Raw genomic sequence first — 26263 nt, forward strand, 5'->3', positions numbered from 1 at the left:
TCCCTCAGCTCCCCCTGTATGTCGTCAGGCCCTGACCTTTTCAGGCTTTCTTCTGATTTGCTCTCCCCCTCTTTCAGCCTCACCCATTCAGTCCCCTCTGCCACAATGAGGAAAGAATAGAGCTCGCGTTGCACACGCACGCACAGAGAGAGACAAACACACAGATGAAGAAATCTCTTTTTGTGTTTCCTTTCTCAGAGGAGCCTTTCTCTGCTGAACTCCGCTTTGTGTACTTTTCCCACTGCTGACATAAACAACCGCCAGATAAAGTGCTGTAATGCAGAGAAACCCCCCCCCCTGTTTTTCACCACCCTGTGCTATATCTCTCCCCCTGACTTGACACCTTTGCTCAAGCACACAGACATTTTCCTTCACCCTGTGGGGCTTAGCAGTGTGTACTTACTCGTCTGTGTCTTCCTCTGCTGCTTTGTTTTTGCTCCTGTCTGGGGCTTGTTTTGAGATAATGCAGAGTCAGTGGAGGTGTTAGCTTGACGGCTAGCTTCCTTAGCACAGCCGCCGTGCTTTCACTTCAGTTATTTGTGCTGTCGTCTCTGATCAGCTTTGACTTAACAGCAGAGGAGAGGGCTCTAGCTCCGATCCGACAGCCTTCAGTTCCGTATTTTCGTCAGCTGCTGTCGTTTTTTTTTTTTTTTCACCACTTCCTGCTTGTCGACTCCTGTCAGAGATCGGCAGAGATACAGAAGTTGGAGAGAGGAGGCTCGGTTAACAAGCACAGCCCACACGGTGGAGACAGGTACGGTACAGTCAGCACACACCTTTTCACACTTTGAAAGTTAATAACAAGCATGTCAAGAGCAAGCCTCACCAAATCGGAGATGTGAGCGAAAATATAACTGCAGCGCCACGTTTGGGTTTGTAGCCCAACTTGTGTAAATGATATGAAGGTTTAACCCTTCAGGATAACCAAGAGGCTGGGTGGACTTTTGGCTAGCGCTGTCCCTCAACAGCTAACGTTAGCTTAGCAATTAGCTTAGCAAACTATTGAAAACGATTAATGTCAACCAAACCTGCTCAAGAGCATTTTAATACTGTGGAAATACTATTGCCAAGGAAATGCCTAAATATATATATTAAAAAAACACACAAAATCAGGACAGTTAATGTCTGAAATTATTTTCAACTTGGCATTGATGATAAGCCACGTTGAGTTAACTGAAATAAATAAATCTGGCTCTTTAATAACATTGTTTGGGGGAAAAAAAAACAACTTTCTCTCAACAATGTTTAATTACTTGCTGAAATTTTAACTTCCTCTTCTTGTATTTTAGTTTTTTTTTTTTTTTTTTTCCAGATTGATTTATCTACTTGTCATTGTCTCAAACTGGAGACAAAAATCATTATGGATTGTTCTTCTCATTCAAACTATCTTAGTAATCATGGAATTTAAAGGAAACAAAGGGAAGTTGTTACTGTAAAAAGAATTAAAATAAACTTTTCAATAATTGCTGGTGAAAGGTTGATGAGAGTTAGTGTATTTTCTGGCCCTGTTGATAACCAGTTTACATTTTGATGTTTTATTTTTATATATTATTACAGCACATCTATTATCATAGCTTGAACAACCATGGTGCCAAGCTTGGAAAATATTTTTTGTAAGAAACATTTGTTAAAATATTACATCTGAAGCATGGCCAATATTCAGTGGTCCAATGGGACTAATTATTTGCTCCCCAGTCTGTTTTGAAACTGCTTCCAAAAGTAAAAAACGTCTAAATTTCTCTTCTACCTTACAACTGTGATTTATTGCTGTGATTCAAATGTAATCAACAGTGCATAGGTTGTTTACAGTAAATCACAAAGGCAATATCTAAGGCCTGGGAATGAGAGGAAACTCTTGTGGCTTCCATATGGGATCAGGCATCATGAACAAAAGCAATACACGATAATGTCACACATGAAAACCAGTTTTCCCAGTGAGCTTTTTCACAGAATTAATAAAAAATGACTGCAATGAATTCGAAAAGCAAGCAAATTTAGAATTTAAACAGTGCTGTCAATGTGGAGTTTCTAATTATACAGACAGCTTTCCCCTTCTGTTCACATCCTTAACCTCCATAAACCAGCACTGAGAGACAATGGAGGAGGATTAGAGGTCTGGTGAGAGAGAGAGATGAGGAAAGACAAGCTGTTTTCTGTGGAGAGGTGTAAAGAGGCAATTGATCTGGGCTTCACACAAGCAGCATTTGGCAAATAGTGGTGGACTGTTACTCATGTTTGAATGTTGCACCATATATAATCATAAACCACATTCCAAATAAGCCTCCAACATTCTCTTCATGTGGATGATGATGCTGTGTTTGCCTTTTTTACAGTGTTAAAGTAGATTATCCTAACAGAAACATTGCCTGTGAAGGATATTTATTTCAAGACCATAAGCAAAAAGGACAGCCCAATGAAAATATTTCATCTGCAAAATCAAATTAGCCTTGGCATGAGACTTGCTTATGTCATACTGATGTAAGGATTCAAACAGAAACTGGGTTTCCAGAGGGCATTTAATCGTAACAGATGTTTCATTCTGGTTAGACTTGCAATTGGAAATGAGAGCACAAACTATTTCACCACACACGTCACAGCAAGATCACATCCAAACATTGCTATTGAACCGCATTTCACAGCCAATGTAAAGTTAAATAGTCACCTGACATTAAAAAAAAAAACAAAAATCTTTCACAGTATTTAGCACAGCAGCAAGCAGCAGCAACATCTTGCACTCTGCATAATACTGAAAACAATTAAAAGGCTCATTGACTTACAATTCATTAGAATAAGCACTCAATATAAATCCAATATTTGGCTACTGATAGGAATTATTCCTTCTCTGCCCAGGGATTGTAGGAAACAAAATGTGACAAGCAATAGGAGCTAAATTTGTTCACCCAAATTGTGTTTCTACATCTTAGAAAATCCTGTACGTGGAAGCTGGCAACACAAAGAACATCAAGCTATCAGAAATGCCAGCCAAGATTGAAGCAAGGAGCTTTGGCAGATGAGCACAACAGAATGATAACACTTACCTAATGCCTCAGATTTTACATTGTTTCATTGGCATTAGGTCAGTTGTTGGTCTCAAGATAAAATGGCCTGTAGTGCAGCAGCATTTGTCTGTCAGGAGCAGTAGTCGTAGTGAGTTAGCATCTCTCCCTCTCCATCTCCCCTTTTATCTGTTGATATTTTATTCTCCCTCCCAGCTCCCAATTTGCCTCCTGGATCATTCTTGGGTGCTCGTGACTTTTCAACAAATCTCTCAGTTGTCATCTTGTCATAACTGTGCAACATAAAACAGAATCAATATGCTGTTTTGTGAGGTTATTTGTAGATCCCTGAAGCCCGTCTCATAGTCAGAAAGCTAAACCTTGCTGAATAAAACGTTTATGGCTTCAAACTTGATCTAGAACAACAAGGACCGAAGTGAAAAGATACATTTGAGGTTTACAGTTATCCTGCTAAATTATCAATCCTGCTTTGTGAGATAGGCCTTTGTTTTAGCACACTCTCATCTCTCATCTCTCATCTCATCTCATTTGTTTTCAATCTCTCCGGCTTTTGTTGTCTGTGCGTCTATGCTTGTTTATAGGGCAAGTTAGGGTAAGGACAGCTGTCAAGATTGATCAGAGGCAGGAAGGAGTAAAATGCAGGTGAGACAACTATAATAGCAGACTATGTCAGAAGTAAAGGAAACAGATTAAGAGCTTCATTTTTCCAAAGAGATCTACTCAAAAGCATGTTGCTATCATTATGTAGTAGTAACTGTAGTAGTATCTGCTGTCTTGTCTAATGTCAGAGTACACTTATTTAACCATGGCATTAGCTAAAGCTGATTAAATGGAATGCAAGTCTAGTGCAAAAAAAAAAAAAAAAAATCCTCAAAAAGGTTATCTTGTTTTGTTGTAGATTCATTGGCTTTAGAGAAGTCACACTTCAACATAATGATAATTTTGGAGGCTGTAGTTAGTGGTATTGGATTTTCTCGAAGCTGATGCCAATGTTTAGTCTGCTTGCAATGATTAAAAAAGGGGTCTCATATTACTTAATTAGAGAAAATAACAGATTCAAGTTAACCCTGTTCATAAGAAATGCTCATTGTCTAGCAATTACAGGTCATAAGGATAATTATGAAACACACATGCCAGTTGCTTAGGCCATTTATTTGTACACATTTCTTCTCTATAATTTCAGTATAACAATTCAAAAAGCTCTTTTGCACCTGACGGGGTTTTTTCCAGACATTAAATCAACTTCTTTCTTTCAATCTAACCTGAACCTCTAAAATCTGCCATAGCAGTATATGGCCATTAATTTCTCAATTTTCCATTGATCGGCATATATCATGCAAAGCACCAGCAGGTTTCGGTGTGCTACAAAAGCATAGAGACAAATCTCTTTTCATCTGCCTTGTCTCCTTTCTCTCTGTCTATTGTCTTCTTGTCCCTGTCATTGAGTAGAAGAAAAGCATATTTTGTGTGCTCCCTCAAGAATAAAGAAATACTTCTACCATTGTTTTACGATAGGAAATAGGATTCTCGTACTTGCTTTCTTGGTATTATGGGTCATGGGTTAGAGTATTAATGTAGTGAAATCTCCCTATAGGGGTGAAACTGTGTGTGTTTGTGCATGCATTACTAAAATTCAGACATTCAGAGCAATACAGGCCTTTGCAGATAATGGTGCTACATTAGTCACAATCTTCTCTTAACCTCTTGGAGCCTATTAAGAGTTACAAAATCTCTTTATGGCCTGTCCTCTATTCCTTAGAAACGGAGAATCAATAGCCAGTTTCGAGGCTGCAGCCTTCCATCAATACGTCATCTAATCAATAATCCCTTGAGAGCACTGCCTTTCGTCTGTTTTTATAAGCCCAGGTTCTACCTCAGGCTATGTTACCAGAGTGAGTAGTTAGGGTTTTGGTTAACCAAACCAAACTGTTAGGTTATGAGTATTTGGCTTATTGTGTGTTCACAATGAAACAACAGAGACAACTAAAGAACAGAAAATGGTACATTTTTCTATTAAACGCTTTATAAATATATATTTTTTTATCTCTTGAAAAATAACGTAGTTAACTAGTCAAGCACCATCGCTGCTTTGGCATATGTTCCCTTTCATACCATTGTTTGATCCAACCACTGCTCTTACCAGCTTCTTACACAGACTCTGTGAACATGCTCATGGTCTTACGCTACTAGTTGTAGTGCAGTGATGTGCAACCAGCAGTTTCCTGCTGGGGCTCATAGTCCACTTCTGCTCAGAACTGCAAAAACAGTGTCAAGGGGCGGCAGTAATAACACTGGAATCAAACAGCTCAGCTTATATGGCAACTTTGAATTCTCACTGCGCATGTGGATGCAATTATAATTCAGATTTTCTTCCTAAAGCTATTTGAAATGTGCCATGCCTCAATACTCCTTCAGTCATTGGCCACACATGTAAGGGAATTTTTAGGCAGTATGGATGGAGTACTGATTTTTATTTGTTTTAAACTCATAACTCATCAGCTGTTGGGAGGTTGAATGGACAAGACAATGAAGGATAGCTGCACCTTTTTCTCCTCTCCTTTTATCCAAATGACTAATTTATTGATTTTTGTTTTATGCGATTGGAATGGTGCATGGTACAAAATTCAAGAGCAAGACTTAATGAATGAATAAATCAATACTGCATGTTCCCAGAAAAAGGAAAGAAAAGGAAAAGCGTCAGTGCTGAATTCACTATGTTTTTTGTTTTACTATTATCAGGGCTTAGTAAATATGTGAGAATAAGCAGAATCTGAAAGGTTAGGGTTAGGGTTGAAAAGATGATCTCAATATGAACTTTAATAACTGCATATAATATTTTCAGGAGGTTAGAGGTATAAATAGCAAGTCCAGATATTAATATTTGGTTGCACAAATCATCCACAGTACAGGCAGGAGATGTATTTTTTTTCTGGCATGAAACCTCAATGGTTAACAGTTCTCTATTTATAAAGATGTGATCTGGCCTCCACCAGCTGTCACAAAGATAGCATCAAGCACGTGTGCATAATTTGAGCAGGCAAAACATGCATACAATATTGTTAAACAAGACACCAAAGATTTGGTGTGCTTCTGGATTGCCAGTTGCCAATTGCCAATTTTGTTTGGAAACCAAATTCCATTTCTCAGAGGTTAGGGTTAGGGCCTTTTACACCTCAGTAAATGTTTCTTTATTAGTGCAAAGCTGCACACAGTGCAATGTCCTTGTATGAAAATAGAAGCCTTTACATTGTCATGTTTTATATTTACTTTGTGTTATGGAAACATTATAAGAGAATTCCTTCCTTCCTTCTTGTTGGAATGTTCTTAAATAAATTGTCGAATATTTCTTGATTTATTTATTTTTTTTGGTCTCAGGTTCAGTGTAGGTTCTCTGCTGTAATCTGGTTAGGATCCGTTGGATATAATTTGACACAATGGGGAGTTTGGCTAAGGTCGTTATGGCTTGGCTTTATACCCGTTATGCTTATCTTTCTTGTCACATCTCCACTTCATCAATGGCAAACAAGTGTGTACTTACTGCTGAGTCACACTTGGCAGAGTAGAGAACACATGTTAAGATCACCCCCCCCCCCCCACAAAAAAATACATATAGATGTGTGTAACTATGGCAGCAAATAAAAAATTGTGAAATTACCACATTACATACAGGAACAGTCATGGTAGACTCTCACATACCATGCTCAGGCCCCAGCTGGACTTGTAATTTAAATGACGTCATAGCCAAGGAGACAGAGCAGATCATTGGCACTATATAACAATGACATTCAGTGTTTTGCTCTGTGGTTTCTTTCAGCAGGCCTCTAAATGTGGGCGCTGGGTCACAATGCTCTTCTGTGCCCCCTGACATATGGAATCTGGCACTGTTGCGGCCCTGGAAAGTTCTCGATGCCAAAAGACTTTGAAGCCTCCCAGTCCCTGGATGGTGTCCTCTGTGGCTCATGGATGTTTGCCTGGGACTCAGCTTACAAACCTCTGAAAGAGAGACAACTCAAAGGTGTTCTCTAAGGTGAGTGTCTATTGTGAGACAGACAGAGCATGTGGGAAAAAGAAAGAGACACATTTGAATAGTTGAAGGAAAAACTGCAAGCCAAACTAAGCACTTTCACAATTTAGCATTCTGGGGATGAGTAAAGTGTTTGCCATAGACTTCTCAAACAGAAGTCAAACAGAAAAAACAAGAGACCTGCCAACTGAAAGCAAATTATGTTTTCAAGTTGAAGCTGACCTAAGTTTTACTTGTGTCCTCCAATAAGAGCTTAGCATTCGTCTCAAGGTAACACCGCACCTGTCAGTCAAAAGGTGGAAAAATGAACCTTATTTCTTTCCTTGTCAAAGCGGAAATTGGAGGAAGGGGTAAGATGAGGAAGTGCAACGGCATTCGGTTCAATTGCTGAGGTAATTACAGATTTAAAGGCGAAAAAGAATCGCACAATGTTCACTCAAACAGCAGTGCCAGAGGCCTGCAAAATGGAAAAGAGTCTTTTGTGTATGTACATTGCTGGTGTGACTGACAGAGTGCTGGGAAAGAAGAAGAAAAGAGACAAGGGAAAGACAAATTAGAAAGAGGGAAGATAGAAGCGGAGAATATATTTTTCTTAAAAGGGCGGGGAACTGTGGAGGCGAGAGAAAAATTTGAGTGAAAGGATGAAGATTGAATTTCATCTCCATAGGCGAGAAAACTGTCTGCAAGCAAACAAAAGGATGAAACGTTTACCCGCTGCTTTTTGCTGGCTGACGGTTGGACAGTCCCCTATCTTCCTGAAGGCAGCCCCTCCTTCTCCCTCATTTTCCTTTACTGCAAGTCTCCTGCTGCCAGTGTCCAACATCAACTCCTAAAACAATTATAGTACTGCCAGAAGATGAACATAGTGCTGACTCAGCAAACAAATGTGGAAGACTACCTGTCACTGAATGTGGAGACAGCTAAGGAGAATGATGTAGTATGAAAGGCAAAAAGGGTGGGGAGTAAAAAGAACAGATGAATCATTTTAAAAATGGAAATCTAATGACGAGTAAGCTTCTTATTAATTTGGCTGACCCTGGGACTTTTTGTGTGTGTGTGTGCGCGCACGGCAAGTATGCACTGTGCAATCTGTCTGTTCCCTGTCTTGGAGGGAATACAACACTAGTCACTGTAAAAGCAGATTATGAGATTAAGTGGAGCGCTTCTGGGAAATAAATAAAACACTGCAAAATGAATGAATACAGTGCATACAATGATGCTAGGAGGAACTCATTCTTTTGTGTAGAGCGTTTCTGCTTTGCGAGACTTTGGGTGTCAAGAGCAAATGAAGCATGGTGTTTGGATATGCATCTCGGCATGATACGCTACAGTATGTAGCAACATGTGATTGAGTCAGGGCACAGGGGTTACCTTCTCTGTGTAACAGTTTTACTGAGAGCAGGGAAATCAATTTCGAAATCACAAGGATTATTAATCGGCTCTGAGTGGGAAATAACCTGCAGAGAGTCACAATGACTTTGCTTTTATCTCCCATGCTCACAAAAGTGCCCGTCCCGCTGAAAATTGCCTTGCAAGTACACCACATAATCCTATGGGATTAAATTGTTTTTACGTGGAACATGTGTAGCATTCCAGCCGAGGAATTTTTGAAGCATGGAAAATATAAAAATCAGAGCTTTGATGTGAACCACTGCAGGGCCAACTATCTATCCTTTTTCCCCACTTCCACTGTTTCCATCATGCCACCATCCACCCCCCCACTCCCTGGTCCCCTCTGTGTGTTTAGAAATAGGATCTTATAGCCTAAATTGAAAATGGGACTGCTCCACAACACTCAACACATGGCAGCAGATGTGTGGCAGTTTGTGAGAAGGGGGCAGGGCAAAAGTAAAAAAACAAAGAGCAAGGGAGAGATTGGAGGAAAGGGACAGAGGGAGAAAAATGGATGAGGAGGAGGGGGAAAAAGAAAGATGACAAAGGTAAAGAGGGGAAGAAAAAGAAGGGAAGAAAATCAACAGACGGGAACAAAGAGGAGAAAGAAAGACAAGCGAGGGTGGAGGGAAGAGGAATGGAGAGGTGTTTAGAGGCTCTCAAACACTTTGCACTCCCAGCACAGCAGATGCCACATTCTGTCTGGCACAGTGATCTGTGGGCCTGCTCTATTTATACCCACACTGTGTCACTTCAGGGCCAGCACAACGCTCACCACGCACGCACGCACACAGACACACACACACACACACACAAACATCTAGTCTGAAGCCTTTTCAGAAGCTCTTCTGCAGTGACTGAAATGAAGCAGGTTAGAGAGGCTTCCAACAAAGAGTAGAAATGGAAAACTACGAGGGCACACACCGATTCAAAATGTGAAGGGAATATATATGGTCGCTTGAGAAAGTATCCAGACATATTTTGCATACTTCATTATGTTGTGGATTAAATTTTAATGGATGAAGTCAATTTAGAATAACATTTTTGACAGGGAAAAACTAAAACCAAAGGTTTTCAGGCCATTATTTCTCTATTTTATTTTATTTATTTTTTTTTACATTTTGGAAGCAATTACAGCTATTGCAAATATTCATAAGTCCATTTTGGCCACTCAGGGACTGTCGATTATTTGTCTTGAAACCACTCCACTATGGTCTTGGCTGTATGCTTGGGGTCACTGTAGTGTTGAAAGGTGAAACATTGCCTCAGTCTCAATTCACACGCACTACCAAGGACCTCTCTCTATTTGGCCAGCTCCAGAAAGAGTCCTGCTGGTTCAAAAACGTCCATTTTACATTTACTGCTGAGCTCTTGGGAACACTCAAAAATTGTTTTATACCCTTGACCAAAACCATACCTCACTACAGTTTTGTCACAGATTCAGACTGAGAGAAAAGAGTCTTAGCGTGTGGCTTTCTGAGAAAACATGTCTTCATTATTATGGGTTAGATTTAATGCATTTCTTGATTGAACTTTTCTGCAGAGTGTGAATGTATAAAGAAGTTATATCTCCCATTAATGCTGGAATTTCTGAAGATTTCGTAAGATAAAGATTCAGGTTGCTTTTCAAAAAGGTTTGGCTGATTTAAGTTGGCAAGTTGGAGAGAAGGGAGAGGGAACAAGCAGGGGTCTGATAAAGTAGCAGAAGGACTGGAGCCTTTTGGATTGCCCTGGTAACTGTGAATACCAATGACAAGTTACATCAGCTTTCCACCTTAAAGTGGTAGTTCTGGTTATTTGTAGTAGGGTTGTGTAATGCCCTTAGTCTGTTTGTAACCTGCAGTAAATTTAGGAGAAAAGACTTGAGCAGGGACAACAAAACTGAGTGCCCTATTTCTATGCACAAGGTCAACAGAAACCTTAGCCACTGGGAAAACCAAATATAAGTTCATGACTGTGCTTTGTTTTGATTTTTTTCATTGCATCCTCATTGCATACTTGTCCTTTGCCTTTAATTGCTATATTCTCCAATCTGAACAACTGTAGGTATACACTGATTAAGAATAACAACCTCACACATCTGATAACCCACATTATCCTTTTAACCAGAAATAAAGTTGGGAAGATTAAAAGAGGGAAATCTTAGTGAGAGTTCAGACAGTAAAGGAAGGTGGACAGGATGAGAAGACTAAATGAGAGAGAAAAAAAGAAGGATTGTTCTGTATATTCTCTCTTCCATAAAAGTGATGAGTGAACTTTTGGCAGTTAACTATGAAGATGTTAAAATTGAATATGAATCATCACATGCCTTTTTTTCATCCTCGGTTATTACTCTCTTGTAGGCTGATGGGAAGCTTGATAATGCTCACAGTTTTAATTTAATAAGCAGCATCCTGTAGGCATAGGCAAGGTGTTTTCGTGTGATCTCATCTGTAAAGCTGCGCCGCATTGTTAAGAGGCAGCACCCCTGCATGTTAAATGACCCTTGTTTATAATCAATCAGCCCAAATGTTACAGAAGCAAACCAGGGTTCATTACACATCCGGCTCAAAGAAATAATACCATTCCACACATCCATTAACCTCACATACTGCAGCCCCTGCAGTGTAACACAAGCTGCTTGAGGATGGAGGGTTTGGTTACACACCTAAATAAAAACTCATGCATGTACAAACACACATAGATGCATATAAAGTTGTACAGTTGTCTATGACCTATGGTGCTGCAAATGCAACACAAATAATATTAATAGCACAGAAGGAGGTTGCATTTAGGACCAAGAGGTATATTTTATCTGGGTGCGTCAGGAAAATGCTGGAGACAATCTTTAAAGGGTCACCTTTGATGTTATAAAAGATGAAAGGTAAAATCACTTCTACAATAGTTTTCCACGTCTGTCAATTTGTAAGAATGAGGGAGACTATTTCAAAGAAGGCAGCTATATCTAGTCATGAATACATTAAACACATTAAATGATAGCTAACTATGAAAACCAGTGACTGAGCATTCCATCTGTCAGAGGCACAGAGGGAAGAGCAAGCTGTACATGTGTGCACTAGTGAAAGCAGGAAAGAACAACAACAAGCGCTTCCTCCTCTTTGAAATGGACCCCCTCACCTTCTCACGCTCTGCTCCCCCCTTCCACTGTCCATCAGCAAGCCATAAATCTACGCTCTCATCTGCCGATGGGCCTCTGAAGTTTAGGAATGCGTGCGTGGGTTTTGAGGCCTGGTGACTTATGGGAACACCTGGGAGGGTGAGGGGGCGGCACAGGAAAAGAAGAGGGGGAGTTCAAACATCCTAATACCCATGAAGAGTAGCATGTTGGCAGCCAAGAGGGCTGATGGATTAGTTTGTGTGGTCAACTATCTTAGGTGTGAATAACTCACGTTTGAATCATGGAAGAAGCATGGAATACAAACCTACTGATGGCACGCACACACCCTCACAAACACATTTATTTTACGAGATGGGAATATGAGTACGTAACACAGGCTTGCATGTTCTGCAGCAACTTCAGATAGAAAGGGTTTGTGAGAATGGCAGAGGGCGGGTGTTTTGGAAATGGCTGAGGGTTATAAAAACAGAACATGGCTGGGGTCGTGGCTTTGCCTGACTCTGTTGTTCCTGCACAGCAAGCTGGCATTCTTTAGGCCTGCACTATCAAAGTCACCCATCTGCCTGTCACTAGCCTAGTCACAACATTGCCCTCCATTTGTTTGTCTGCCAGTGAGAGCAGAGGTTTATTTGCATCTGTGCACCAGGTGTGTGTCCCTGGTTCTCTTTGGGTCTCCTGCAATATGTTGTGTAGATGTACAGTCTCTGTGCTATTATCAGGTCTTCATCCAGCAAATGTGTGTTAATTTTCCAAAATCCCATTCAATACTCAACATACTTTTTTTTAATGTAAAATGCAAAGAACCAATGGAAAAAAAAGTCGCCATTCTCATAATGCGTTGTGCACTCAAAACTGGATAAATTTTGCCAGCTGTGCCCATAGTTACAGTTGTTAAGCTGCAGTTGGATAATTGCTGACTGGTAAAATTATGTAGTGAATTATAAAAATTGCCATCTAATAATTTCCTTTTGAGTAACTAATTAATTCAGTGTGTGTGTGTGTGTTTCAACAGTCTAGAATGAAACCATGAATGTGATTTATCTATATAGTTTCCTGTTATTTTCTAATGACAGGCAATGGAGGGGGAGCATGAAGGCCACCTAACTGAACACAGAAATAAATAAATCACTTTGTTGCTCTCTCTTTGTCCTTGCTAGAGATGTCTGTTTTCTGTCTTAGTGCATCTCGCAGCAGATATTTATATCTTTCCATTACCTGATAGGAGGCAATAAATTTTTACCATTAAATGGACTCATATACAGTAGCTGGTCTCAGTGATATATTTCAAAGCTCAAGTGTCCAATAAACCCCATCTTTTCTCTTTAAGGATAAATGATATTGAGCAAATGAGGTGGTTAAAAAATCGAAGAGGAAAAAAAAATGAAAAAACTCTAGATATTCCCCCAGTGGTAGAAGGTGGTACGTTACAAGGCGTTACGGAACCTAAAAAAGATTTAGTTACTCTTTCAGTAGCATTGATTTTCTTGAAGATGTCTTTGTAACTAGCCCAGATGATTTGCTTGCTCCTGCAATCAATCAATGCCTGCAAATCTTGCAATGGCAATATTTGCACAGGCCAAATAGATGTGAAAAAGTAGAGCGTGGAAGAATGGGGAGGAATTAAGGCCAAAAGCATGAGGGAGAAAGGGAGGGAAAAAATACAGACTCAAGGACAGGAGCTGCATCACTATATCACAGCATCTTTGTTTTGTCGTCTTCAACCTTGCAGATTCACAGAATGATATGGCTCCAAGAATTCCCATCAACCTGTTTTGTCTGTCAGTCGCTCTTTTTGTGAGAGGATATGGGACCGTCTTACATTCAGCATTTCAGCTTTATTGCCAAAGGTTGCATGATTCACTTAAGTATCAGGTTAAAAGACATAGCTATGCTGCCTGAATTGCCTCTTAACACAGGAGGAAGTGAACTGCTACGCCCTATATTGTTTCTTTTTGGTTCAGGCAAAGCAAGGGTGTCATGAACTGCTAGACTAATCTTCACCCTGCAGTCATATCAGAGGACAGTATAATTGCTGTGACTGCTTGTGTGGGAGACCTGGAAGTATCAAACTTGTTATATGAGATGAGTCAAGTTACAGATGTGAAAGGAAAGGAATGTCTTTAAAGTGTAGATAATACCACATAATTAAAATGATCTATGTCTATCTTCTATCTATGAAATGTCTTTTTTTTTTATTGCTCTTTTTATTGCTTTGGTATTGCTGATAAATAACGACCCCCCCCCCCCCCCCCCCCCAATTTAAATGTGCCAGATTCCTATATTCACTGTTGATCAGTGGGACACTGGAGAATACCTGAAATTTCATTGTCGTAAAAGATTGCTTCATTGTGCTGTTAGTGGTCAGAAACTCCACAAGGCATGTTAAAATGGAAGTTGCTTTCGTCACAATCAGCTCTTAAACTCTATGTGACCCAAATGCAGTTGCTCCTTTTTTCTTTTTTTTTTACATTTTACCTCTAAAATTCTGTCATATATTCTTGAATAGATGTTATCGCACTTCATAACTCCCCTCATCATCTTCGACAAGCAAATTAGAGCAAAGTCATGGGACAACACTTACTGTGATGTAACAGCAAGTCCAGGCACACAGAAAACCAATTTTCTTTGGATAATTCAATGTAACAATGCCACCAAGTGATACTTTTGTCAAGGACAGATAGGATAATAGTGTCTCTGAGAGCTCAGATTACTGCCAAGATTTGCACTCGGGTCCAAGTTTTTAAAATCTTGGAGTAGAATAGCCATGAAATCACCCAGGCCGCAGTAGGTTATATGTATATAATTGTGTCAAATTTGGCCCATTCATCTGTATCTTATTCTATATTAGCTATACTGTATCACCCTCAAGAAAGCACCATCTCATTCATATGACTATGATTCTGCAGAGTCAGCTTTAAACGCCCTAATATTTGTCTCTGCTGAGCTCTTAGCTCTTTCCCTCTCTTAGGAGAAACGCCAACACCTGGATGCAACCCAAAATAACTGGCTGCCTCTTCGGCCCGTCTTTGTCACTGCATGCCTGAGTGCCTTTCTCTTCTGTCTGTGCTCCTTTTGACTTATCTACTGAATGACCGTCATGACATTTTCTCATACTTAGCTTTAATCATTTCAGTGTAACAGTATGCCATAATGGAACATTAAGGCGAGCCAGAGCATTTGTGTGGTACAACAGCCAACTATGGTCGAACACAGTGCAATTTACATAGAAATGACCAAATTACTGAGCAGGAGCACAGCTATTGGGTGCTATAATTCTAAAAGACTACTGCGAGTAACCACACGTGGGTCTCTGACAGGGTACAGCCTCCGGCCAACACTAACATTCAGAAAGAAAGTGGTCAGCCAGCAGGATGGAATGTGCTGTTTCAGCAGGTTGTAGGTATTTTGTCATCACCAGTATCACACGTCCTCTTGCCCTTCTTTGTATTGATTCTTTCTGCACTCCAAGCATGGAGAGGACGAAGCTCTTGTGACGCGGTCAAAACACAAGCCAAAGCAAAAAACTTCACCAAACTTAGCCCTTCCAGCAACTATGAGAGGAATTAACAGATGTTTATGCTAGTGAGTAGGAGTAGGGTTTAAAAAATTATTTAGAATGTAATTATTAAAATACATACAGTTTTATAAAAGTCCACTCTGCAGGCATACACTGCAGAAATTATAGCACACGCAGACACACACACACATTTCTTCACCTACCTCAGTACAATACAGGGTTCTGTGCAATAACTGATGTGTTTTCTTGACTGTTTTTTGCTGCTTTTATATTTTTAATTTATTTAATATTTATTATTTGCTGTTATCTCAAGGGATTCCACCAAACAAAATTTCACTGTATTTTGATACAATGACAATAAAACCCTATCCTAGCCTATCCAAAAAGTTTTCCAGTAGTGCACTCAGCAGTGCCGCATTTGCATATACCTTTTTAGAATTAGAAAAGTTATTTTCTCATCCTTGTTAGGTCGACAACCATATGTCCGACCAGCTAATTTGGACTAATCAATGGCATAGGGACTGATTCATAATCACCTCTCGTGATATTTGCATAGAAATATCTTAATTACAGCCACAATGTCAGCTAGGTGCAGGTGACCATGAGAAAGAACGCATTCAACAGCAAAATGATAGATTATCTCCCAGCGACTGTTATTAGTGATTCTTTCCAGCAAGAGAATGGAGGGGGGGGGGGGGGGGCAGCCATTTCCATAAGCATACTAATTCACATTTACATAGAGATGAACCCAAATGCAAATGAGTGAAACTGCATGTACTTGAAACAGGTCCCCTGACTGTACTGATGAATCAACAGGCACCACCCAGAGGAATTACAAAATCCATCGAGCATGTCAATCAAATGCTGTGTAACATTTCAGATGAAGTAAGGAGGGGAGAAGCAAGGCAAAATACTTGAAGACAACAAGGTCCTTAGTAGGCAGCTAATGTCATGCTTGAGTAATCCTAGATTAAATAAACAAAAGAGGATTTCAAGACATGCTATGGTGGTGGAATAAAGTACACCCTGAATTTAGCTCTTTTAGTAACATTTGATGTAGTGCTTTTGATGTACAACTGAGGCATTTCTTCCATCTAAATGTACTGTTAGTGTGTGGTCATCATTACACAGACATTATACCCCCAGTTTGTATTAATTAATTTATTTATATTATAAAATATGGCTGTAGGCCTATTGTGTTTATGCCTCAAAATGCAAATGTTTTTCATGAAATCAAATGTGGCTTATGACTTTCTGCAGGCTATGGTCTGACATTTTGGAGACAGATCTTGAGGGACGAAGCATAACAAATAGGATGGAATTAAATGCGGAAACTAATCAGGATTTATTTTTATGTGTGCAATGACTGGCATGAAGCAAATCGTATTAAGGGAAAATAGAGGGAATCCAAACTGAGGTTAAACATTTCTTGTTTCAAAAAAATATAATGGATTATATGCAGATTGCTATGTCTATTTGTAAACGTACTGTAGACTATATAATTGCTGCATATCTAATAATATCATGACATGTTATAATGATGAATATGAAAACAATGCATGTCTGTATTCTCCAATACATTTCTGTCAACATAAACAACATGAGAGATCTGACTCACTGGCTGTCCTGAAGAATGATAAACTAGCACAGTGAAAGACTATTTTGATGAGAAAGGACAAGGAGGATGAAACCACTTCCATAATCTGCAAGTGTGGCAGCTCTGAGCGCAAAGACAATAGCTGGACAGATGTAGTAATCTGTTTTCTTCTGTTTGATATACTGTGGCAGAGGCCTGCAAAAAAAATGTTCACATTCAAGGATGCAATTTTGTTGGCTGAAGGCTTTGCCCGTCAAAGTCTCGTGCTGTCTCACACCCACACATCACACATCAAAGCAGTCCACCTTCTATTTTATTTATTTTTTTTATATTTCATCTTTTCTTCACTTTCTACATCTTAATTCACTCTCATTTATCAAACACTTGTGCGGTATCGCAGCTGATTTAAAAAGCAAATCCATTTGGCAGTGATTAACGGAGCTGGGTATCCCTTGTGCTGTATCCAGGTGTGTATAGACTTGTTACATATCTACTGGGTACTCCAAAGCAAATAGCTAAAGATGTCACCAACAACACTTTAAATTTAACTTAAATTAATTTGGAAATACACATGCTGAGATGAAAACAATGGAGGTCACTGTAGTTAACACCTTTCTTCTCTACTTGTTAGTGCAAGTATGTTTAAACCCCCCCCCCCGTCTGCCTCTGTTACTCATTACCTTCTGCTTTGTCTTGAGAAAAAGCCCAGAGGCCCTGACCCTGTTCTTACCACCCCAGTTTAGACAAAGCCAGGCTTTATGCCAGCTCTCCAGGCACACTACAGCCTGTATGTCAAGCTCCTTCTACAGCCAAAGCCCTTCCAGTTGTTGCCCTGGCCCCCCAGTTTTCCCTTCATGGCCCATATCCACTCAGCTGTGACTAAGTGACTCCCCCCCCCCCACTCACCCAGTGTGTGCTGTGTTTCATAATGAAATCATTCAGTCATGCGCAGGAAGTTCCCTGCCCTGTGTAGCCATGAAAGAATGCTGGTTATGTCCGTCCACTCACACATGGCAGGTCCCCTGGGAAAGGGACAGTTGATGTCAGTCCATCACCTGATGTCTGGAAAAACAGCCAATTTAATTTATTTTTTCTGAATGAAGGCTTTGCTTTTTTTATATTTTGAATGGTCCTAAATTTTTTGATGCAATTACTCCACTCATCTTGGTTTCACAGTGTAAATAAAATTTTGACAATCCTGTTCCATTTAATAAGTTTAGTGTCAGAGGAGTAGTTAGACATCAAAATTGAATGCTGTTTGCAAAGGTTACAGCACAAGGCTTGCAGTCTTAGCATAAATACTGAAAAAAGAAAAAAAAAATTCAACCTGGGGGAAAAAAAAAAAAACTTAAGGTCAGTAATTAACATGTAATGGCATATTTAATACTTGAATAAAATAATCACTATACAACAAGCAGTTTTACATTGTTTGCGTGCTGAACTATTTCTTTGTTGGGTCGCTTGTCACAGTCACTTCCTGAAGTCTTGAAGTTGCCGTAAGGTTGCTAGTCAACCAGCAAAGACTGAGAAGTTACTCAAGCCAAGATTTAGTCAGGCTCATGCACAAGAATGTCATGTTTATACTTTAGTGTTTGTGTGGATTAAAAAAAATAAGCAAAATTTGTGAATTAGACAGACTTTTTTTCCAGTGGACAGAACCAGCTGGCTTTCTTAGTTTCTAAACGAAGGTAAGCCAACCAACTCTTGCCTGTGTCTTTGTTCTGATCGAATAAGCATAGACGTGATGTTTATTTTTCCCTTAATGCTCATCAAGGAAGCTATAGTTAGCTAATGTTAACCCTTTAAAGCCTTTCATCAACAAGAGCAGCCTTCTCTTAATATAAGCTTTAGATCATCTGGAATAGATTCATTTTTTAAATTCATGAGATGGGAACATGGCCAACTTTGACGAACATTTATGTACACAGCTGGGACTCCTTACACTTGCCTGCAATGTGTCCATGGAGATGAGCCTCCCTTAGCTCCTCTGGAATGTTTGCAATGTGCACAAAGAAGATCAGTTTGAGCACCTGAGGTATGTGTTGAGGCCTGCTGTGGCTCCCAGCTGTATGACTGTGAGCCCTTGATTCAGTCTACCAACACATAAAATGAACACATATGGAAGGAACCACAGAGCATTGGTTTGTGTGAGGCCATAACTAACTGCCATATACTGCATAACGACCTACTTCACTGAATTCACAAGCTAGGGCAAGTTGCACTCATTAGCACGTGTTACAAAGACACTGGTATGAAGATTTGGTTGCCTCTGGGTGGAAAAAAAAATAGGGGTGGAGGCTTGAAGGAATTTGTGAGCTGATTTGAAATTATCCAGCCAAGAGTGAGGGAGGAACATGTGCAAACACTTAAAAGGGTGATTCAGCAACCTCTTTGATATCCACAATTAGTGTGATTACAGCTGGCATCATCCTTGGTTAAAAATTGCTTTCTTGTGCAAAGAAATCCACAGAAAAAAAACTCATTAAGAAAATTAAACTTTCATTTTCCATTTAGCGAACAAATGAAGTTGACGGTGATGTTAACATTGGAGACAGATACTCGACAGGAAGAATGAGATATCGGTGAATTACACAAGGAGGGGGATTGTGCAAGGCAGAAAAGGAGTAAGGGTTGGGAGTCTGGTTTAGACATGTAGACCTCACTTTAGCATTGTGCTTAATCCCCGGTGTCTGTAGTCAGTCGTAAATCTCTCGCAGTGTTTGGCATTAACAGACATGCTTAGAGCACGATGTCCAGCTGCAAGTGCAGTCCTTGCAAACCCCCATGAAAAGCCACATGTTCATATACTAACCCCACACCCAGCAACCCAACGAGCACATTAACATGACCTGCTTTTCCCTATACTACAGCCAGTGCACATATTGATCCCCAAGTTCCTATTAGAGCTGCAGTAGGCAAAAAGCCTCCACTTACACCTGCTTCAGCGTCTGCTGCTCATCCGCCTATGTGGTGACCTAGCAAAGGAAAGCACAAATCACTGACACAAATGCTGCAATCCATTAAATGAAGTGCAAGTACAACTTGAGTTGTACAAGATACACAAGGTACACATTGTACAAACCATTGTGGTGTGCCCTGGAAGTGGCCATGTATCAAAAAAAATTTAATAAATAAAAACAAACTGTAAAAGAAACCAGGTGAGCTGAAGGAAAATCAAATACTGGAAAGAATTAGACCTCAAAAACTTTGACCATTGACTTTCTTTCTGATGTACTTATAAATCTACAAACAGAAGGGAGACCCAGAGCTGGTCCTACAACGGAACTAATAAGAAAAGGGTGCCTCCAAAGGGGTACAATTAAAAACAGATGTTTAAAAAAGCAGTAAAAGGCAAAGAAATACAAGTGGCCTCCAAACATACATCTGTCCTTCCTCTTACCTGTCACAAATACTAATTCAACCTCGAAATAGATGTAAGCTGGTCTTGTTTCTGAGATCACAGCTCTTATCTACTGTGTGCACCAGGCAATGCAGGGACTTTCCTTACTTCTCCACAGACTGAGGCTGGATGGTGGGATAGTTTAATGGAATATACTGAAAGGTGTCACAAATGCTCATGTATTTTTTTTTATTTATTTTTTTTTTTGTGCCTAAAAAATAGGAAGTGTTAGTATAACTAGGAAGAAGTAATATCAGAGAATGTCAAATTATGTCAGCTGTCTCCTTTAGTTCATCATTTTGTGTGAGATTGTAATGGGGAATACAGATTCTTGTTGTATCATGCCTCTGGCTGACAGAATGGCTGCCGGGGAACAGTGTGCCAGAGCAAGATATTTCTTTAGCACAATGAGAGCACTGTAATGGGCAAGTACAGAGCTTGGAAAGTCCTAGTGCTCCATACATGGACTAATCTTTGATACATGCTAATAAGACAGTTAAATGACCACAAAGATAAAACACAGTCTGACAACAGTTAAATTATATTACAGTGTATTTATCAAAAAGTATTTTTGGAATGTTACAATGCACATTAAATTAGTGGAGCATCAAATATCCAAAACAGAGCAATATTTACAACATACTTACAACATGTACAGTGGACATGATACACCTGTGATTTTAAGGCCGAATATGCAATGCAAACACAATTACAGGAGTGCAGGTGCTGCTATGACAATGTACTGTGCAAGCAGTCCTCTATAAAAGCGAGCCAGATGTCAAAAGAAATACAGTATTAAAGAGTTGGTTTACATTAAGGCTTAGGAGTTTGTCACTAGGATCACTGAACACAAGGCAAAAACCCAAACACACACGAAGGGCTGCATCATCACACCCTAGTCACAAATATGGCCTACTCATTACATTGATTCCTATTCAGGTGACCTCGGCCAAGAATGGCCCTCTTTGTGAGGCATACCGTGAAAACATGTGCAGGGAGTTTATAAACGTGTCAAACGTACTTCTGCATAAAGTAGACAACACATTCTATTCACAAGAGGTAGTTCAGCTGGATGTTGAAGACAGTTCGGTGGGATGCGCATCGGTATGGCACAGGTTTGCAACCGCGTTTGCAGAGCTCATTAAACTGTGCAGACAGCAAATCCATCAGCAGTGCGCGCTGAGCATTCACAGCTGGCTGTACTTGCCTTTGCAATGGAAAATGTGTTTGTATAATCTGTCTATCCTTTCCTGAAGGACACCGGCGTGCTCTTCAGAGAGGAACCCTAATTCCACAGACAAAGGCTCGCTGTCCCTGTAGAGCTCCAGCAGCCGCTTCCTGGAGTCCCGGCGCCGGTGGAGCTCCATCACACGCTGCGTGGTCCTTTTCCTGAACACGCACACGGAGCTCAGCACCGTGCTGTGATATTTCTCCCACATGTTCAGGACCCGAAAGCCGTGCACGAGTCCGGCCTCGTTGTCGACGAACACAAGGTCACCGCGGGGCGTCTGGAGGAGGTTGTTGGTGTCCCTCTCCATGACGCGCGAGTCCCACTGCAGGCTGAACAAATTGCTGACGAGCCTGTCGAAGTTTGCCGTCAGGTAGTCGAACATGATCAGGTCGCTCCACTGCATCAGCTCCAGCAGCTCCGCCGTCGTCTTGTTCCGCAGCTCTGCCAGCACAGGATGCAGCCCGCTGCTCTCCTGCCTGAGCGGCGCAGGTGTGACCACCCCGGTCAGGTTGGAGACCCACTCGGTGAGGGAGACCACGGCCCGATCGCTCCACTGTAACCCATCCACCCGCGAACTCACAGCCGCCCATTGTTCGCTGTCGCGGTTCACCTGTGACAGCACTAAAGGAGGCAGGTTCGTGATGCCGAGCAAACTGGCGAGGTAATAAGTCAAAGTTTCTCCCTGCACCTGGTCCGCGTTTATCCCGTAGCGCACACACGCTTTGCTCCCGTCTGCAAAAGTGGCGAGCTGGTTGGATATCCTGCCGCAGCCGGGCTCCAGCTTCACTATCCGGTACGCCCTGGCTCTCTCTCGCCAGTCCCGGGCATACTCCTTGGTGAAGCCCGCGGGGAGGAGATCTTCCAGCCATTCGCTCCAGAATATCCCATCTTCCAGCGGGGAGGCGGACTTGACCGGGCCCTCCCGCCGCGCTGACCTCTCGCTTCCCCCATTCTGATGGTAATGCAGACTTCCTGCAGAGACGGACTGATGGGTGAGGTTGTGAGCGTCGCGTCTGCCCCCGATGTGCGGTCTTCGTGCCGCCGGGACAGCGAGCAGAGCCCGGAAAGTTTTGGCGGAGAGGTCCGCTGGGAGACCCTGATGAAAGGACCCTCCGCCCGGGACCAAGAACCCGCGTTTGTGTCGCTCCAAGCGGCTCTCCAGTGCGCTCCAGACGTAGAAGACACTCGCAAGGGCGCACAGGAAGAGCAGGGCGAACAAGTTTGCCGAAGCAGCCCTCATGCTGAAGACTTTCTCCCGGGAGAGCCGCGGAGCTCCCCGCAGGTTAATATCAGAGAAGGAGAGACCCAAATGTGTTTAATCCACTGTTGAGCTGAAGCGGCCGGGAGCAGTCCCCCCGCCAACCCCCACCCCCGAAGCCCAGCACCGTTTGAGATCACAGGATGAAGAGGGGCTCCGGAACAGCGTGGGTCTCATCTCCCGTCCTGTTCAGATGTCTTGTCATACCCCCCCCCCTCCCTCCGCAGGAAAAAGACAGAGCATATCACACCGCCGTGTTATTCCTCTACCGAGCCTCCTCCACTGCAGCCCGCTGGCGTCGTCTGGGCTTTCTGTCCGATAACACCCCGCCGCGGCTCATCCTCCGTCTCCGTCTCCGCCGTCCGCTGGGTGAGTTTGATTTGCGCCACAGTCGGTGCGCTGAGAGACACTAGGCGGTGAGACACGTGACTCCAGTGCCGAGATGGTGGGCGGATCGTGGGAAGGGGGGTTCAGAGAGGAGCGGAGCAAGTGCATCGCACCGCGTTAGTATTTGTGTGTGTGTGTGTTTGTGTGAGAGAGATATGTTGGGTGATGTTTGAGGATTGCTTGTTGTATTGGAAGAGACAGCCATTATGATAATTGATACCGTAGGCAGAGCTCCTTTGGAAATAATAATGTCACAATTTTAAACAAATTATTTGCCAAGCCCGCTTAGTGTCTCAGTACAATGCAAAATATCCTGTTAATAGAGGTTAGTGGGAGGTGACCATGTCTGAACTCAGTTTGATCAGCTTTTGCGATAATAATTTCCACCTTTATTATCTTCAGCTAATGAAAACAACAAGGCCATTATGTACCACAGAAAGCAATCCGTACATTTTTTTTTCTTTTGACTCCGGCAAGCTGGACGCCAAATGAAAGTATCAGCGGTGAATTAAAGCGCTGAGCTTAACATTTGAGGCAGTTTGGGGTTGGTCATATCAACATTGAATGGCCATACGGCCATATTTCTATTCCCAATTATAGAACACAGTTATTATTTCAAACATACAGACAATGGCACCATTTATTCCAGATAGTGGGAATGATGTCCCTGGCCAAGTCAGTCACCTGACATCTGTCCAAAGTGGTCATGTGTTGCTCAGATGATGACAGGACTAAAAGCCAAAAGCTTCATATAACAAGCACAAAGTGGTAAGAGCTCCATTAAGCCCTGTGGGAGGTAAGCTGAGGGAGCAATAGGTTTCATTCTCATTCAAGTAAAACTAAGACTATAGAATGACTTTATTTCATCCAACACATTTAATCACCCAGATGTGAGATACTACAAATCTATTATTCTAATGTGTGTGTGTGTGAGTCAGAGTGACAAAAAAAGGGGACTGCACTATTCACGATTTGGCTGTTGCTCCCATACAACAAAATATTTTTCTGCAAGGTCAAAAGATTATTTTAAGACTTTTAAAATGATGTACAGTGGGGCTATAGGTTACCTTATATGTAGGAATAACAATTTGAGTTAATTATTATATATACTGTTTATTCTGAAATATCCTTTACATGAAACTAAATAACTCACAAGACCCATTTACCCTCTTTATATAGAGTTTACAGCCATGTCACCATAGCAGCAGCAGACTGTTTACTCACTTATAAGAAACATGATCGAAATGCCTTGTTCCAGTATTAAATAGCTCATGTTTCTTTTCTTTTTTTTTTCTGCATTTGTCTTCATAGTTTAACACCACAGGGCGTGTCAGCTTTAAATGAGATTGATCCACTTACAGTCTTGCCGATGAATATTTATTATTTCAGTGCATGTGTGTGACCATCACCAGCCCCCCCTGGAAGCTAGGAGCTGTTTCTAATTCATAAAGACGACACTTGGTTCAGTTTCGGCTGCTAAGTATTTGATCATTCTCTCACCAACACCTGGGGCACAATAAAGTCAACTCCTGCTTCTTTCATTCTTGTCCAAGCCTTTTGTTAAACCAAATGTAACATGCTTTCACACAAACTCCTTTATACACATCTCTCTCATTAAATTATTCCTCATTAGCATCCCTTCACACTCTTTACCATTCGACTCGTGTTTTCGCAGTCTGTATCTTGAACCTTTGCTTCCTAATCAAATTAATTGGATAATTTTTTTTGTGCAACATAGTGGCATGCTAAATTGTCTGCGTCGAAAAGACTGTCACAAGCAAGAATACTCAATTACACGCAGTGACCTATAGGTCCACAGGCATATTCTTTCTGGAGTTCTCTGGAGCTCACAAACTGTCATCTCTGTGTTGATATTCATGTTGTGTTATGGCTCGCAGAGAGGACTGCACAAAACCCATCCACACTAGTTTATCTGATATCATGCAGAAACAGACAAAGGATGACTTCTTGTAGACAAGCAGGTGAAATTATTCTGATGTGGTCATAATGCTCATGTAGCCTTCACTTCTGCTTTGTCAGATTGGAGCTTTCCTATTTTTTGCCATCAGCAGAATAATTTGTTCAATTCCCAGCCCCTTTGTTGATTCTGAAATGCAGATTGACAGTGGTGTCAGTACAGACGGAACGAGAAATCTCCAAGTTGTGCTTGAGTGGAGAAGCATTTTACAAGTCCTTCAAAAATCTCCTGAAATTGTTTGTGTAGTGGTGTATGGCTGAACATGTTTTTCTAACACAGCAGACAAAAGAGGGGGTCCTTGTGGAGGTGGAGTGTTTCCTTAAAGCTGTTTAAAACAAATTAACTATGGCAAGTCGCACACTGTGTCTGTATCCCTGAAACGCAGAGAGTACAAGTTTGATTCTACAAGCAAGTGTAGACAGTTTTCAAAAGAAAGATTTTGTTTTTACGATCATGTTATTGGGCAGTTTTGTTTTGTCTTCAGTGTCTTCAATCAGTTTCACCCTTGTGTCGTGGTTTCACTTTCACTTTAAAGCCAAGTAACAGTAAGATTTAAGTCTTGCAGCGTCTAGACATGGGAAATGAAGAAGGCTTAAGTGCATTGCTGAAATTCTCTCTGCTGTGGGGTGCTTTTTAGGTGCGTGGAGTAACTGCTTAGTCTGTGGCAGCTCGGCTGATGGTGTCCCTTTCTTTAAGCACAAGTGTGGGCATGTTCACATATCAAACCTATCTGTTTCTTGCCATGTGTTATCTGCAGGTCAGCCAACCTCTGAAACCCACCCCCAACCTCTTTGCTGCTGCATTCCTCCCTGGGTTCTTCTCATAAATCCCACAGCAGTCCCGGGAGGGCTGTAACACAGAAAGCTTTCCTCCACCAGTCATGGCTGTCCGTGGTCAAGCGCTGCAGTGACACAAGAGAGCCCAGACCGTCTGTCATTCTGTCCGCAGCGACACAGTACACCCATCGCCAACCGTCTGACCACGCTGCAGCTGTGATACAATCTTGGGTTCCCTGCATGGTGCCTGTCTGCCTGTGCAGATGGACTGATGGATTCAGAGGTGGACATTAAGGGAGAGGGACAGTGGAGGAGAAAGTGCAGGGGCTTCTGTCACATCCCTTGTAGTCTAAGGTTAATGCACGCTGAGCAATAACTCATAGGTCTCCTGACACTTTGCAGCACTCTGTTTCCTGGACTGAATAATGAATGCGCAGGGCTTCCATTAGTGTTGAAAGCTACGATTATTTCACAGGGCCTGACAATTACTCATGCGGCGGAACTCAGGGACAGTGCTGGGGAGATCCATTGGGAAGAATTCATAGTCCCCTGGTTTATATGGGTAATA

General features: G+C 41.5%; 2 protein-coding genes and 1 long non-coding RNA gene across 4 annotated transcripts in view; 1 reads left to right on the forward strand and 2 right to left on the reverse strand.

Annotated features, from left to right (window-relative positions):
- trim44 (tripartite motif containing 44) overlaps positions 1-624 on the reverse strand; it is a 40214-nt gene extending 39590 nt beyond the window's left edge. For both annotated transcript variants that reach the window (XM_029522468.1, XM_029522469.1), the window contains exon 1: positions 404-624. The gene's annotated coding sequence lies outside the window, so the exon portion shown is untranslated. The remainder of the gene's footprint in view (positions 1-403) is intronic.
- A 67-nt stretch (positions 625-691) lies between these two features.
- LOC115056596 (uncharacterized) lies at positions 692-26253 on the forward strand. The gene is made up of 3 exons (XR_003841806.1): positions 692-754; positions 6832-7044; positions 25677-26253. It is a non-coding gene; the product is annotated as an uncharacterized LOC115056596 (long non-coding RNA).
- On the reverse strand, positions 20262-22913 carry fjx1 (four-jointed box kinase 1). Its single transcript, XM_029523151.1, has one exon. The coding sequence runs from the start codon at positions 22534-22536 to the stop codon at positions 21253-21255; it is 1284 nt and encodes a 427-aa protein (XP_029379011.1). The 5' UTR covers positions 22537-22913; the 3' UTR covers positions 20262-21252.
- Positions 26254-26263: the final 10 nt, after the last annotated feature.

The sequence above is a fragment of the Echeneis naucrates genome, chromosome 16 (assembly GCF_900963305.1).
Source record: "Echeneis naucrates chromosome 16, fEcheNa1.1, whole genome shotgun sequence".
In the NCBI taxonomy this organism is placed as follows: Eukaryota; Metazoa; Chordata; class Actinopteri; order Carangiformes; family Echeneidae; genus Echeneis; species Echeneis naucrates.